Source organism: Phyllostomus discolor, chromosome 9, assembly GCF_004126475.2.
Source record: "Phyllostomus discolor isolate MPI-MPIP mPhyDis1 chromosome 9, mPhyDis1.pri.v3, whole genome shotgun sequence".
NCBI lineage: Eukaryota > Metazoa > Chordata > Mammalia > Chiroptera > Phyllostomidae > Phyllostomus > Phyllostomus discolor.
The window spans coordinates 51850850-51867831 of record NC_040911.2 but is presented as its reverse complement, the minus strand read 5'-3'; the positions used below and the strand labels follow the sequence as shown (position 1 = coordinate 51867831).

Below are 16982 nucleotides of genomic sequence, written 5' to 3'. Positions count from 1 at the left end.
GATTTCTTTTTCCTCTCTTACCTGATTTCTTGTTTTATTCCTTCCTCCTTCCTTTCCTGCAATTTTATCTCTTCTTCCTTCCTTCATCTGCCTTTTCTATTTTTACTTTTTAAAATTTTTTCTAAATACCTACAAGTGAGACAAAATCCTGCATCTGTGAAAAGACCAAAGTTGAACCCAAAGAAGGGGCATCACAACAGCTTGGACAGTGAGACAAATTTCACTCTGCTATTACAGAGAAACTGCAAGTTATTGCATATTTGTATTATTGTTATTTTTCCAGTATTCCTACATCTTTTTTTAATAGTATTTTTGTATCCCTCTTTTTGTATAGTCTGCTTTGCTAGGCTGGATATATTGTATTACCTGACAGCTTTCCCCTGATATCTCTTTCTAAACTGTATTGCTAATCTACTGTCCTTTAACTCACCTGTGTCCCATTAGCACACTACTCAAGGTTCTGTAGTCCCTATTCTTGTTACCTAGATCTCATAGATTCTGTCATATGATTGTTGCCATAATATTATTGTAAATAACTGCTGTTCCATACAATTGTAATTACTTCACAACACACCCTGCCCCAGATCTTAGCCCATTTCAGTTTCCAGAACTCTATTACTGTAGTGGTTAACTCTATTCTCTCACACACTACACCTATTTACTATCCTTTACTCTCACCTTACCCCAGAATCTGACCTCCCACAACCTCCCTGCTTTATAGATCCAACTCACAATCCTTCCTTCCCCAACAAGAGTCTTATCTTCTTTCCATCCTTTTTAAAAATCAGCTAGCTGGGTGGAAGATCACGATTAACACTATACATAGTGAAAGGATCTCTTATCTCTTCCCTACTTGCTACTACTGTAAATATCAGAATTCTCTGTTGCTGTCTTAAACCATTTTGCCTTCCCCCTCCAACCGATGACAAAAAAGAATAGGTGGAGGTGGTGAACACCAGGATACCCACTGGAAGAGGAAACCCAACAACAAAGGAACCACTAACAAATAACAACAGAAGAAGATGAAGGAGGGAGTAGTAACCATAAAAACTTCAATCCAGGACCTATCTGGAAATACAACTAAACAGTAGAGACAGTACCCAATACAAACAACTGAACAAGAACAAGAGAGAATTCTTTAAACCTTATACACACGGAAGAACCAGCTTCAACACAACCTGCCCTCACCAGCAGAACAAAATACAGGAGGTGGTAGACAGAGTGACCCTCATTTAACCAGCTGGTGGGAAGGAACCACCAAAGAAAGACTCAACAACAATCAAAACCCAAAGGCAAACACAAACCCAACTTAAATAACACGCCAACCAGTGAGCCTAGGAGATCAAGGAAACAGCACCACTGAAATTCACTGCTATTCTACTAAAGAAGTTCACACCACAAACCCAGGGAGCCAGAACTGATCAATTTAAGAAGCTGAGGCTAACAAGAAGAGTCTCACAATGGGAGGACAAAGAAAGAATCCCCAAATGAAAGGAAAGGAGGAAGCCTCAGAAAGAATGCTAAATGAAATAGAGGCAATTCAACTATCAGATATTGAGTTCAAAGCAATGATTGTCAGGAAGCTCAATGAGCTCACAGTGAGCTACCAGAAACTACAGGGAAGCTACAATGAACTCACTGAAAACTACGTCAGCATGAAAAAGGAAATAGAAACTCTCAACAAGGGCCAAGAGGAAATAAAGAATACAATTACTGAACTGAAGAACACAGTAGAAGGAATGAAAAGCAGGATTAATGAAGCAGAAGATTGGATCAGCGAGCTAGAGGACAAAGTAGAAGAAAACACCCAGAAAGAACAAGAAAAGGAAAAGAGGCTCAGAAAGAATGAAGAGGGATTAAGAGAAATTCAAGACAATATGAAACATAATAATATCCATATAATAGGGATACCAGAAGGAGGAGAAGAGCAAAGGATAGAAAACCTATTTGAAAAACTAATGAAGAAAAACTTCCCTAATTTGATGAGAGAAAAAGTCATACAAACCCAGGAAACACAGAGAGTCCCCATCAAGAGGAAATCAAACAGGCCCACTTCAAGACACATCATAATTAAAATGGCAAAATTTCAAGACAAAGAGAGAATCTTAAAGGCAGCAAGGGAGAAAAAGGAAGTAACATACAAGGGAGCCCCAATAAAGCTAACAGCTGACTTCTCAATGGAAACACTCCAAACCAGAAGAGATTGGCAAAGAAATATTCCAAGCAATGAGAACCACAGGTCTGCAACCAAGGCTACTTTACCGAGCAAGGCTCTCAATCAAGATAGAAGGCCAAATAAGAAGCTTCCCAGACAAAAGAAGTCTAAAAGAATACACCTCCACTAAACCAGCTCTGCAAGAGATGCTACAGGGACTGCTTTAAGGAAAGAAAGGAAAAGAGAAAGTGAGAGAGGAACACATGTACATAAAAGGCTATGAATAACTACCTATCAATAATAACCTTAAACATAAATGGATTAAATGCTCCAATCAAAAGACATACAATAGCTGACAGGATAAGAAAACATGACCCACACATATGCTGCCTACAAGAGACCCACCTCAGGATAAAAGACCTGCACAGGCTGAAAGTCAAGGGCTGGAAGCAAATCTTCCAAGCAAATGGACAGGAAAAAAAAGCCGGGGTAGCAATACTCATATCTGACAAAATAGACTTCCAAAAAAGGTCCATAAAGAGAGACCCAGAAGGTCAATTCCTAATACTCAAGGGAAGAATCCACCAAGAAGACATAAATATTATAAATATATATGCACCCAACATAGGAGCACCCAAATACAAAAAGAAATCTTAGAGAACTTCAAGAAAGATATTGACAGCAACACAATTATTGTGGGGGATTTTAACACCCCACTATCAAAAATGGACAGATCTTCCAAAGAAAATATCAACAAAGATATTGTGGCATTGAACAATACCCTAGATGAAATGGACTTTACTGATATATATAGAACCCTCTTTCCAAAGTAGGTAATACACATTCTTTTCAAATGTACATGAAACATTTTCAAAGCCTGACCACATGATAGGACACAAAACAAGCCTCAACAATTTCAAGAAAATTGAAATCAAACCAAGCATTTTCTCGGATCACAAGAGACTGAAGCTAGAAACCAACCCCAAGGAAAAAAAAACCCAAAACACTCAAAATCATGGAGATTAAATAGCATGCTATTAAACAATGAATGGGTCAAGAATGATATTAGGGAAGAAATCAAAAGGTTTCTGGATACAAATGAAAACGAACTCACAACAACCCAAAACTTATGGGACACAGCCAAGGCAGTCCTGAAAGGCAAGTTCATAGTGATACAGGCCCACCTAAAAAGTTAGAAACATTCCAAACAAACAGCCTAACCTACATCTACAAGAACTCAAGGAACAACAACGAAGACAGCCCAGAGCAAGTAGAAGGAAGGAAATAACCAAGATCAGAGCAAAATTAAGTGACATAAAGACTAAAAGCACAATTGTAAGGATCAATGAATCCAAGAGCTGTTTCTTTGAAAAGATTAAGAAAATCGACAAGCCTTTAAGCAGACTCATCAAGAAAAAAAGAGAGAAGACCCAAATAAACACAATCAGAAATGAAAGAGGAGAGATTATAACACATACCACAGAAATACAAAGGATTGTAAGAAATTACTAGGAAGAACTGTATGCCAAGAAATTTGAAAACCTAGATGAAATGGACAAATTTATGGAAAAATATAATCTTCCAAAACTCAATGGAAAAGAAGCAGAAAGCCTGAACAGACCAATAACAACAAAAGAAAGTGAAGCAGTAATCAAAAAACTGCCAACACACAAAAGCCCTGGACCAGATGGTTTCACAGGAGAATTCTACAAAGCATTTAAGGAAGAACTAACCCCTATCCTTCACAGACTATGTCAAAAAAAAACAAAAAGAACCCTGGCTGGCGTAGCTCAGTGGATTGAGCGCGGGCTGGGAACCAAAGTGTCCCAGGTTCGATTCCCAGCCAGGGTACATGCCTGGGTTGCAAGCCATAACCCCCAGCAACCACACAGTGATGTTTCTCTCTCTCTCTCTCTCCCTCCCTTCCCTCTATAAAAATAAATAAATAAAATCTTTAAAAAAAACAAACCAAAAAGATGTAAGACTCCCAAACTCTTTTTATGAGGCCAACATCATCCTAATTCCACAACCAGATAAAGACACAACAAAGAAAGAAAACTTCAGGCCAATATCACTGATGAACATTGACGCTAAAATCCTCAACAAAATACTAGCAAACTGCATCCAACAGTACATTAAAATGATCATACACCATGACCAAGTGGGATCCATTCCAGGGATGCAAGGATGGTACAATATTCGCAGATCAGTAAATGTAATACATCATGTAACAAAAGCAAAGAGAAAAATCACATGATCATATCAATAGATGCAGAAAAAGCATTTGATAAAGCACAACACCCATTTATGATAAAAGCACTCAGCAAAGTGGGAACAGAGGGAGCATTCTTCAACAATAAAGGCCATATATGAGAGACCTACAGCCAACATCATACTCAATGGGAAAAAATTAAAATCTTTTCCACTAGGATCAGGAACAAGACAAGGCTGTCCACTTTCAGCACTTCTATTCAATATAGTACTGGAAGTTTTAGCCACAACAATCAGACAAGAAAAAGAAATAAAACGCATCCAAATTGGAAAGGAGGAAAAAAACTGTCACTGTTTGCAGATGACATGATAGTGTACATAGAAAATCCTATAGACTCCACCAAAAAACTGCTTGACCTAATAAATGAATTTGGCAAAACAGCAGGAAACAAAGTGAATATCCAGACATCAAAGGCATTTCTGTACACCAACAATGAAACAGCAGAAGCTGAGATCAAGGAAAAAATCCCATTTGAAATAGCAAAAAGAAAAATAAAATATCTAGGAATAAACCTAACCAAAGAGGTAAAAGACCTGTATTCAGAAAACTACACAACACTGAAGAAAGAAATGAAAGGAGACACAAGCAAATGGAAACATATACCATGTTCATGGATTGGAAGAATTAATATCATCAAACTGTCTATAGTACCAAAACCAATTTACACATTCAATGCAATTCCTATTAAAGCACCAATGGCTTATTTCACAGACATAGAACAAACACTTCAAAAATTTATATGGAATCATAAACGACCCCGAATAGCTGCTGCAATTTTGAGAAAGAAGAGTAAAGTAGGAGGGATCACAATACCTGACACTGAACTATACTACAAGGCCACTGTAATCGAAACAGCCTGGTACTGGCATAAAAGCAGGCACATGGACCAATGGAACAGAACAGAGAACCCAGAAATAAACCCAAGTCTCTATGGTCAATTAATATTTGACAAAGGAAGCAGCAACATAAAATGGAGTAAAAATACCCTCTTCAACAAATGGTGTTGGGAGAACTGGACAGCCACGTGCAAAAAAATGAAACCTGAGCACCAACTTACACCTTATACAAAAATAAATTCAAGGTGGATAAAAGACTGAAATATACAACGTGACACCATTAAAGTCCTAGAAGAGAACGTAGGTAGGAAAATCTCAGATATTTCACGCAGAAACTTTTTTACTGACATGTCCCCTAGAACAAGGGACATAAAGGAAAGAATAAACAAATGGGACCTCATCAAAATTAAAAGCTTCTGCACAGCTAAAGAAAACAGTATCAAAATAAAAAGAGAACCAACTGTATGGGAAAACATATTTGCCATTGATACCTCAGACAAAGGTTTAATCTCCAAAATATATAAAGAACTTACACAACTCCACTCCAAGAAGACAAGGAATCCAATTAAAAAATGGACAAAGGACTTGAACAGACACTTCTCCAAGGAGGACATACAGAAGATTCAAAGACACATGAAACAATGTTCAATATCGCTAGCTATCAGAAAGATGCAAATTAAAACCACAATGAGATACCACTTCACACCAGTCAGAATGGCTATCATAAACAAAGCAACAAACAACAAGTGTTGGAGAGGTTGTGGAGAAAAGGGGTCTCCAGTGCACTGTTGGTGGGACTGCAGACTGATACAACCACTATGGAAAGCAGTATGGAACTTCCTCAGAAAACTAAAAATGGATCTGCCTTTTGACCCTGCAATTCCACTGCTGGGGCTATATCCTAAGAACACTAAAACACCAATACAAAAGAACCTTTGCACCCCAATGTTCACAGCAGCACAATTTACAATAGCTAGGTGCTGGAAGCAACCTAGATGCCCATCAGTAAATGAATGGATCAAAAAACTGTGGTACATTTACACAATGGAATTCTATGCAGCAGAAAGAAAGGAGCTCCTACCCTTTGCAACAGCATGGATGGAGCTGGAAAGCATTATGCTAAGTGAAACAAGCCAGGTAGTGAAAGACAAATACCATATGATCTCACCTTTAACAGGAACCTAAACAACAAAACAAAGAAACAAGCAAAATATAACCAAAGACAGTGAAATAGGGGACAGACTGACAGGGACCAGAGGGGAGAGAAGAGGGAATTTCAGGGGAGAAATGGGAAAGGTTTACAGGATCAAATTTAAAGGACACATGGACAAAAGCTAGGGGGAGGGTGGTAATGGGAGGGAAGTGGGGAGGGTTGGGAAGGTGGGCCGGAATAGGAGTAAAAGGGATAAAACTGTACTTGAACAATGATTAAAATAAAATTTAAAAAAAAGAAGAAACTGGTGAGTGTTAGGGTGAACCATTTGGCTTCAGGAATTCAATTCCTCTTACTGTTTAGTAATTGAATAATAAATAAAAGATTTAAAAAATTAGTATGGCTATATTAAATGTTATTACCTGTGAATGGTTTTATAAGTTGTGTTTTCAAAATTAACTCATAATTTCAAACAAAACTGGCATGTTTCTGAAAATAGGAGGATATAGTTTACAAATAAGGATATACCATACTTTTAGGACTATAAGATGCCCCTGACCATAAGACACACCCAGGTTTTAGAGGAGGAAAATAGGAAAAATAAAATTTGAAACAAAAAATGTGGTAAAATATTTAATAACCTGTGACCCTGCTCCACCATTGCCTCCCTCCCACCAGCAAGCCAACTAAGCTACATTTGGACTATAAGATGCACCCTCATTTTCCTCCCAAATTTTGGGGGAGTGCATCTTATAGTCTAAAAATATGGTAGTTTATAAATATAATGACATAGTTTATAAAACCCGCTTGGTAATAAAAAGCAAGCAGGTTTTTAGTCAGCCATGTAATGTCCAAATTTGCATACTATTTTGAAAACTCCTCATTAATAAAAGAATAATACTGTAGATTGTGATTAAAAACAGAAACAAAGTTTATATATATATATATATAATTTTACATGTATTACAAATGTAACCAAAATGAGGTCTGACTGCCTGCCACTACAAAAGCCAGTAATTGAGAGGCAAGTCTGATATCAAAGAAAGTAGTTTATTTTCAGGTGCCAGAAACCTGGAAGATGGAAGACTCATGTCTCAAAGCCCATTTTTCCATCTCAACAGAAGTAGAGGTTTTTAAAAGGAGGGAGAGGGGAACAGAACAAACAAATCAAGGAAGGGGTTCAAAAGTTCTCTATGTACAGATGAGCACAGTCTACTCCAGTAAGGCAAGTGATGGTCCAGTATGCATCATTTAGTCATCCTCGCTTCTCACCATCCTGGATTCTTGTCATCATGAATTCATAGTTGAAGGTTAGGAAATTGGGAGCTGGGATGCCTGAAGATTGGAGTCTGTATCTTTTGAAGTTAGTTCCTAGGATTCTTATTACAAATATGCTGTTCATTGGCAAGCTACATATTACTCAGCTTCGGCACTTACAGAAACAGTGTCTAAAGAATGGTGGGGTGCGTTAATTTGTCCTAACTATATGATGCTAAACTTTGTGAAGATCTTTTTGTGTGTGTGTGTGAAGATCTTTGTGCAGTTTTTTAGTTATTAATATCCTAAGATAAATACATGGTTGCATCCAATAGACAAAACATTTTAATTACAAGATAGTTTAAAATACCATTCTACTTAAGTTTTTGCAAGTAAAATTCTAAGCTTTGTCTGTGAACTTTTTATAGCATTTGAATTTCAGCAGCTGAGAATAAATCATGGGAATTGTAGGAATCTAATATTACCAACAAAGGATTGTGATGTGACACATCCTGAATATCTCAAAAGATATAATTTTGATTATACCGTTTTTTCTTCTGTGATCTCTAAACAAAAGGTGACTTGGATTTCTAAATGCTTTGTAATTTAGAGTTTAAACAAAAACTGTATTCTTGATTGTGTCAAAAATTTGAAAAAACTTTATGATATATTAGTATGTAGCAATCTGACTAATTAGGGTAAGAGGCTAATGAATAATAAAATTTCTGAGTTACTAGCATATATCTTTAATTTGACATTGAATAAAGATTTTTCTTCTAGTTGGTGTATTGCTTCAAAATACAGATGCTAACTTACTTGGGAAAAAATGAAATGTTTCAAAACATTGTAAAGTATTATAGGCTGTCTTTTTTCTACTCACATCTGTCTAGTCAGGGTTTGCTAATAATTTGAAGTTTTGTTGAAAATATATAATAAATGTCTATGTATTTGATGAAATTTCTCAGAAAGTTTATTTGGATTTTAGCAATATTATTAATGGTTCTATATAGGGAATCCAGATAATGGAGTTGTCAAATTGACTTTTAATTGATTTTCAGGGTTCCAGGTGTCACGACTGAAACTTTGAGCAGAGAACTAGAAAATGTGATTTAAAAGCCAAACAAATTTGAGAACCAAAAAATAAAATAACTGAAATAAAAGTTTGGTGTGTGTGGGTTTAATAGACTAGGCAGAGCTGAAGAGAGAATGAATGAAGTGAAATATCATCAGAATGAAACACAGAGACACAAAAAGAATAAAAAGTACAGAATAGAGGGTAAGTACATGCAATTAAAGTTCTAAAACTAGAGCAAAGAGGCAGGATGGGTGGAATATTTGAAGACATGCTGACTTAAGAATATTTCAAAACTGTGTAAAGTACTATGGCATAGTTTCAGGAAGCCACACAAACCAAGAGCAAGATAAATAAAATGAAAACCTACAAAAACCACAAACAGAAAATCTGAAATCAGCCAGAGGAAAAACCAGACTTGCACCTGACTTCTCAACAGAAGCAATGGAAACTACAGGACAGAAAAGAATAATATCTTCAAAATTCTAAAATAAAACCTAAAATTCTTGGCCTAGCAAAATAGCTTTCAATGTTAAAAGTAGATATTTTTTTGTCAAACAAAAACAAGAGTGGCCCAGAGCAGGAGTCATCAGTCTACACACTTCATAGCTTTCACTCTTTCCTCTATTTTGCAACCATACTCAGCCATTCCTGTGAGAAACCTGATTACCACGTGTGTTTTGAACTTTGATAGGTTGGCTATCTCTTAATCGCTTAGTTGTATTTTTTCTCCAGTTTTGATCTGTTCTTTCATTTGGGCCTTTTTTTTTTGTCTCAGTGCACCTGTTATATAGTAAGGGGTAGAGCCTTAGGCATTCACCAGGGTGGAGCAACCTGCATCACTGTGGGAGAGGGCTCTGTTTGGATGGCTGTGGTTCGTTTAAATCTATAATTAGAGTTCCTTTCACTTCAGTTTCTAATGGTTCTGAGTGATGGTGGTTTTATATTTTAGTTGTAATTTTGATGTGGTTGTGCAAAGAGGTGAGCAATGTCTACTTACACTGTGATCTTGATGAGAAGTCAGAATGATCATTGGCTGGTTCTTATATTTAGTTCTTTGTTTCATTTTGAGTTAATATTTATGTATGGTACAAAATGGTACAACTTTGTTTTGTGCATGTGGATATCCATTTTTTGCTACCATTGTTTTATTGAAGACTCTTCTTTCTCTACTTAATGGTCAGGGTGCTGTCAAAAATCAATAGCCATAGACATAGGGGTTTGTTTCTAAACTGTTAGTTCTAATCCATTGATTTGTATATCTCTTCTTATGCCAGTACCACACTATTTTCATGACTATAACTTTATAATAAGTTTTGAAATTTAGAAGTATGAGTATTTCAACTTTGTTCTTTTCAAGATTACTCTGGCTATTTGGGGCCTCTTGCAATTCCATGTAAATTTTAGGATTGGCTTTTCCATTTCTTCAAAAAGGCCAGCAGGATTTAGTCAGGAATTGCATTCTGTATATCATTTTTCATAATATTGTAAAGGTGGCAATACTTCCAACCCATGAATTTCTTTCCAACCCAAGGATGTCTTTCCATTTATTTAGGTGTTTTTAAATTTCTTTCAGCAATGTTTTATAGTTTTCAGTGTATAAGTCTTATACCTACTTGGTTATATTTATTTCTTACTATTTTTTGATACTATTGTGAAAGGAATTGTTTTTTAATTTCATTCTGATTTTTCATTGGTACCATACAACTTTTTTGTGTTGATCATTCTCTTATAACTGTGCTAAAATTGCTTCTAAGTTCTAATGATTTTTGTGGATTCCTTTGGATTTTCCTTGTTTAAGATCATGTTATATGCACTTAAAAAACATTTTTAAACCTACTTACTACCTTTATACCCGTGTTTTTCAAAGTGCAGGTCCCAGCCTATTAGTAGGTTGTGAAATCAATCCAAACATGTAAGTTTTGTTTTATGAAATTTTTGTGTATGAAACATACACATATGCATGTGTTTAAGTTCTTATATAAAATGTATTTCTTAACTGTCAATTACAAGAAACTATGTAATGCCATATTTTATAACATGTAATTGGAATGTAAATTTATGAGATTAATTAGATAGAAGTAAAAGTCCTAGCAGTTGCCTTTTATTACCTTAGAAATAGTAGTTCTATATTGAAAGCTGTTTTCTGGACACAAAAATAATTGAGCCAAAAATATACTCTTTGTTCATTGGTAGCCCTATGAATAATAAGCTTATGAGATTTTTGCTCTTCATGCTTTCTGGTGATTACTTCTTAACCTGTTTTTTTGTACTTTGGAGAAAGTTTCTTACTGAAACTTCAGCTATTTTCTTCAGAATGTATTTTATTAAAAATAGTAATCTAACTATTAAATTACATACCTAATACTTATTATAAATGAAGGTAACAAAAAGCCATATTATGAAGGATATTACAATCTACAAAGACAGCTTTTACTCTCCAATAGATAATCAAAACATAATAAAATGTTCATTTTTACTAATTGAATTAATGTCAATTTACTGAATATAGTAAATAATTAAGGGAGAACTTACAGTTTATTAGTGCAGGTGAGGTACTTTGAAACATAGCTATTATACATGGATACAAAATTATGATTTTATGGAAAGATAAAATTTCTGCGCACTAGATAGACTCTTGATAGAATATTTCCCCAATTAAACAAATTGAATGGTGTTCAATTTTTCTAAATTGTTGTGCGTGATGTTAAATTGTGTCTTTTATGTACAAGTAGTTTTGTGGAGATTATGGGCTATGCATAGTAAAGGACATTAGGACTGTGTAGGTATCACCAGTGGGGTCATGTTTCCCTCTGTTCTCCTCTACTTCCCATTTACTGATAAGGATCTTCCCAGTGGTCCAGAAGTCTTCCTAACATTCTCTTTACTACATTACATAATTCAACATCTATTGGAATGAGCTGAGCCTTCAGCATCCAATAGGACTGTGTTGAATTCCCCTTCTCCCTCATGTCAACTTTATGATTGTGGACAAGTCGCTTGAGTACTCTTAGCCTCCGTGACCTTTGCTATAAAATGGGGGATGATTCAGGGTTCCATTGAATACTAAATGTTATTGTGATCTCTCTATGACATGTGAAATATAGTGCCCGGCATAATATATACTCAGTAAATTGTAACTCTTAAAATACTTGAGTTATGATTTATACTCAGTAAATGGTAATTCTCTTTCTGGTCCCAACCAAAACTTTTAAATATGTCCTATCATTTTCAAATAGAAGATAATTCTAGTAAGTTCATCTGTGCTATTGGTTGTTTGTTAGTGGACCACTTACTGATGGTCTTGTGATGCATAAAACTTGACTAATACGAATTGTAGAATTGCCTTGCTGTCTGATATGAAAATATGAATATATTAGATGTGCCTGTTTTTAAGATACAAAAAAACAAATAGTAAACAAGCTTTGTTATTTTCCTCTTTTTTAGTTATGTGCTGCTCATCTGTCAACTGAATCAGAGGCACCAAATCATTATCAGGCAGTATGTCGTGCACTGTTTGCAGAAACAATGGAGCTGCATACATTTCTAACTAAAATTAAAAGTGCAAAGGAGGTAAATACCATTGCTTTCATACTTATTGGCATTGTGAAAGATAAACATGAATTTTTAACATTGTCTGTCATATTACTTAAGGTATTTATTACCATCCTGATGAGTGCTGCAATTCGTTCAAGAAAGAAGGAAGCTAGGCAGAATTTATTTTTTAAATGTGTGTGAATTCATTTCATAAAACAAAGAATTTTATAAATCATCCTCACAAATGGGAAATAAATAATACTGAATTGGTTTAATCAATTGCTCCTTCTGACTTGATTTTTATCCTTTTTCTTCCACTCTTTTGTCCATTTTAAAACATGTTAGTACATCTTTCAGGAAGAGATAAGGACTCACAAAGTAGGCTACACCTTTGATAATTTTACTCTTTTATAATGGATTTGATTAAATTTTTAATGGAGGAGATGTGAATTCAGATTATCCAAAATCTCATTTTATCTATTTCACTTAATTATTATTTATTCATGTCTGTGAGTTAAAAATATTATATGTAGAGTACAAAAAGAATCATTCTAATTTATTTACTAAATGAATTGCTATACTATATGTTATACAGATGGTCATCAAGATTCATGAGATCTTTATAAAGTAGCACAGCATCTGACACACAGTAACAGCTCAGTACATAATAGTGGGTATCATTTCTTTTATTACTAAAGCAGAGAATTTATCTAAACACCAGTTCACAATTAGGATGACAGTTTGTGGAGGCTCTTCTTCAAATGAGAAGCCTCTTCTCATTTTTTTGTATTCTTGTTTTTTCATTCTGTTCCAGTCGGTTGCTTATTTCTTCCTTTTGTTCCAAATCATTGATTTGAGTCCGAGTTTCCTTTCCTTCACTGTTGGTTCCCTGTATATTTTCCTTTATTTCACTTTGTATACCCTTCACTTCTTCCTTCATTTTTTTGACAGAGTTCAATCAATTCTGTGTAGGGTACGCAAGGGAGGAAGGGAAATTTTAATCTGTATTAGTAAAGTAGGACTAATTAGCTCTGGTAATAAGTGACAGATATCTCAGCCAGGTCACCCTTAATAAATCACGTTAAATAAATCTATTTTATGTATATGCATTAGAGCTGTAAGCATTCCTTTTCGGTTCTAGCCAAGCCACTATTTATAGTTGATCAGCCAATGAAAAGCTATGTCTATTATTTTTTTTTTTAGGATTTTGTAGAGTTGGACCTAAGAAGCAAATCTTTAACAGGATGGAAAGGGTGAACTATATGTTATTTGAAGAATAATAATAAATACATTATGGAGTAGCTTTTCCTCCTAGACAGAACCGGAGGATGTAGGGTTCAATTAAGCTTCAGAGTAAATATCTGAAAGCACAACCTCAGTTAAGGCTTAGTAAATAGTAGAAAAGATTACTTTTTAAGGTTGTAATTATCTTTCTCACCTTATTAAGAATGAAATTGCCTTATCCAGAGATACAAGCATTATTTTTAGGGTGGAAGTGCAGTCTGTGGGTACTAAGGTGGGAAGAGCAGTACTAGAGTAAATTAAATGACTTCTTTTTAAAGTCCTTTTAACACAGACATCCTTAGGAACCACTTCTGAGCTTAAAAAAAAAGGGTATTAATAAGTATTTTTCTACTCCAGTGAGCTTTAAAAACTTTCCTTTTTGCTTTTTATTAAAGCTTTGCTTTGCCAAACAAATCCTCAGAAAGAGGTTTAGACATTATGAATGTTTATTTAAATAAAAATCTCACAAGTGGCGTAAAAGAACACGAGTGACTGGAACCATTGGTGGCTTTGTGGCAATGCTCACAGAGACTGGTCAGGCCCTGCCTGAAGTTGAGGACCTTAAGGTCAGGGTTTCAGCCATCTCTTCTGCTGTTCTCTTCTGGCATTACCCCAAATTTAGGTCTTTATAGATAATAGTTCTATCCTATTTCTTCATCTCCTATTCTATTTCCCTACTTTCTTTTTTTAAAGTATATGTTATTGATTATGCTATTACAGTTATCCCAATATTTTTCTCCCCATTATCCCCTACCTCCCTGCACCACCCCCCTCACCCTGCAGCATTCCACCCTGACACACACAGTTTATATCCATGGGTTGTAATGTAAGTTCTTTGGCTTCTCCGTTTCCTATACTATTCTTAACATTCCCCTGTATATTTTATGCCTACCAATTATGCTTCTTATCCCCTGTACCTTCACCCTCCCCGCTGATACCCCCCCGTGTGATCCCCATTTCTGTGATTCTTTTCCTGCTCTAGTGGCTTACTTAGTTTTTGTTTTTATTTCTTAGGTTCAGTTGTTATAGTTGTGAGTTTGTTGTCATTTTACTGTTCATAGTTTTTGATCTTCTGTTTCTTAGATAAGTCCTTGTAACCTTTCATATAATAAGGGCTTGGTGATGATGATCTTCTTTAACTTGACTTTATCTGGGAAGCACTTGATCTGCCCTTCCATTCTAAATGATAGCTTTGCTGGATAGAGTAGTCTTGGATGTAGGTCCTCCCTGCCTTTCATGACTTCAAATACTTCTTTCCAGCCCCTCCTTGCCTGCCAACGTTTCTTTTGAGAAATCCACTGATAGTCTTACGGGAACTCCTTTATAGATAACTGTCTCCTTTCCTCTTGCCGCTTTTAAGATCCTCTCCTTATCTTTAATCTTGGGTAACTTGATTATGATGTGTCTTGGTATGCTCCTCCTTATGACGTGTCTATGATGTGTCTTGGTGTGTTCAGAGGGTCCAATTTCTTGGGACTCTCTGAGCTTCCTGGACTTCCTGGAAGTCTCTTTCCTTCACCAAATTGGGGACGTTTTCCTTCATTATTTGTTCAAATAAGTTTTCAATTTCTTGCTCCTCTCTTCTCCTTTCAGCATTCCCATGATTCAGATGCTGGAACATTTAAAGTTGTCCCATAGGTTCCTAAGCCTCTTCTCATTTTTTTGTATTCTTGGTTTTTCATTCTGTTCCAGTCAGTTGCTTATTTCTTCCTTTTGTTCCAAATCATTGATTTGAGTCCCAGTTTCCTTCCCTTCACTGTTGGTTCACTGTGTATTTGCCTTTACTTCACTTTGTATAGCCTTCACTTCTTCCTTCATAATATGGCAGAGTTCAATCAATTCTGTGAGCATCCTGATTACAAGTGTTTTGAACTCTGCATCAGACAGGTTGTCTGTCTCCTTGTTGGTTATCTCTTTTTCTGGGAGCTCTTTTTTTGATCTGTTCTTTCATTTGGGCCATATTTCTCTGTCTCAACGCACCATCTGGATAAGTGTTTCTTTAACTCCTTTGTTGTTCGACTTCCATGCAAATGTTTTTCTGTCAGTTTCGGTTATTCTGTGTTTTTAAATTGGTTGTTACCCTTCTTTTGGTTTGTGCGAGGAAGCAAAGCATTTCTCCTATGCCTCCATTTGGGCAGAACTCCTATTTCCCTACTTTCTCGATTACTTCTCAACCTTCTCCATTCTTTTAGGAATCTCTGGTTTATTTTTTTAAAGCACTCACCAGTGCCCTCACGTTCTTTTCAGAACATTTGTTCCTCCAATGATAGTATTTTCTCTTGCTTCCCTCTTGTGGGAAGCCTCTTTCTCCTCCACATCTTCATATCTCTGGACTGGGGAGGATTAGTAATATTCTCTCTCTCTCATTTGGTTTCCAAATAACTACCTTTATATTTGTGAAAAAGTTCATGTCATCCACTTCTGCACTTCTGTTAATCTTAAAAAGTTTTCACTGTCATCTGCCATTATCTTGAGTGATTTCTTTGATAAAAAGAAACTATAGTTTTGATTTCTTGACTTTTCCTCTACCTCAGTACTCTACCTGAACACCTCTTTGTCCTAAAAATAACCTTCAGTCATCCCACCTTGGAAATCATGCACGGGCTCTTGTACCCCGTTATGTCATCCCTGCCCTTTCAGCTTTTTCCCTCACTGCCACCTGACCTAGTCTTCCAGTTCTTGCCTCCCCCATTTTCTTCCAGTTTATCAGCCTTTCCTGTATTCACTTCCTTTCCTACATAGACTAGAATCAGTCAGTCACTTTATCAGGAGTTCAGGTCCCCATGTCCAGTCAGATTACTACACTACCCTCCTGCTGGTCTCCTCATCACTGTAAATCCTCTTAATCCAGTTCATCTTTTACATTGTCACTAAATGATTCTTGTAGATCACAGATCTGATCTGAGGAATTCAGCTCCAGGCCCAAACCTCTGTGTGATCTTTCAGGCTTGACCATACACTGGCTTTCTCTTCCCACATGGGACTTGGTGCACAGCCAGTGTACTTCACTCTGGTATCCTACAGGGGGTTGCAAGGACTCAGAGCACCCCACTGGGTCTGCCATGTTCCTTTGCACAGCTATATTCCTAGCCCAGCTGCCTCCACTTGAAGACCCTTGGCTGAGACACTTTCCTCTTCTCTGACTCAGCACTTTCTGCTCCTCACTTTTCCTCTTCCCTCCCACTGGCCTTCTCAGGACCATAAGATGGCAGAGCCTTTTTTACAGTACCCCACCTGTATTACATGTCACCTGACCCTTTCTCCATGCTGTTCCATAGGGAAAAAATGGAACAAAGGGAACAAAACATCCTTTTTGGCCTCTTGCTTGCATTGTTCCAGTAAGTGAGTAAAGGCTCAATTATCACTTGCAGTTTGGCTCATCCTCCCTGACCACTAACCATCTAGCAGGTCACCAG

General features: G+C 36.3%; 1 protein-coding gene across 1 annotated transcript in view; it reads left to right on the top strand.

Annotated features, from left to right (window-relative positions):
* The window catches only part of SPIRE1 (spire type actin nucleation factor 1), a 303314-nt gene that overhangs the window by 158661 nt on the left and 127671 nt on the right, over positions 1 to 16982 (top strand). Inside the window, 1 exon segment of the mRNA XM_028524016.2 lies at positions 12193 to 12318. Within this exon segment, the coding sequence (XP_028379817.1) occupies positions 12193 to 12318 (126 nt within the window).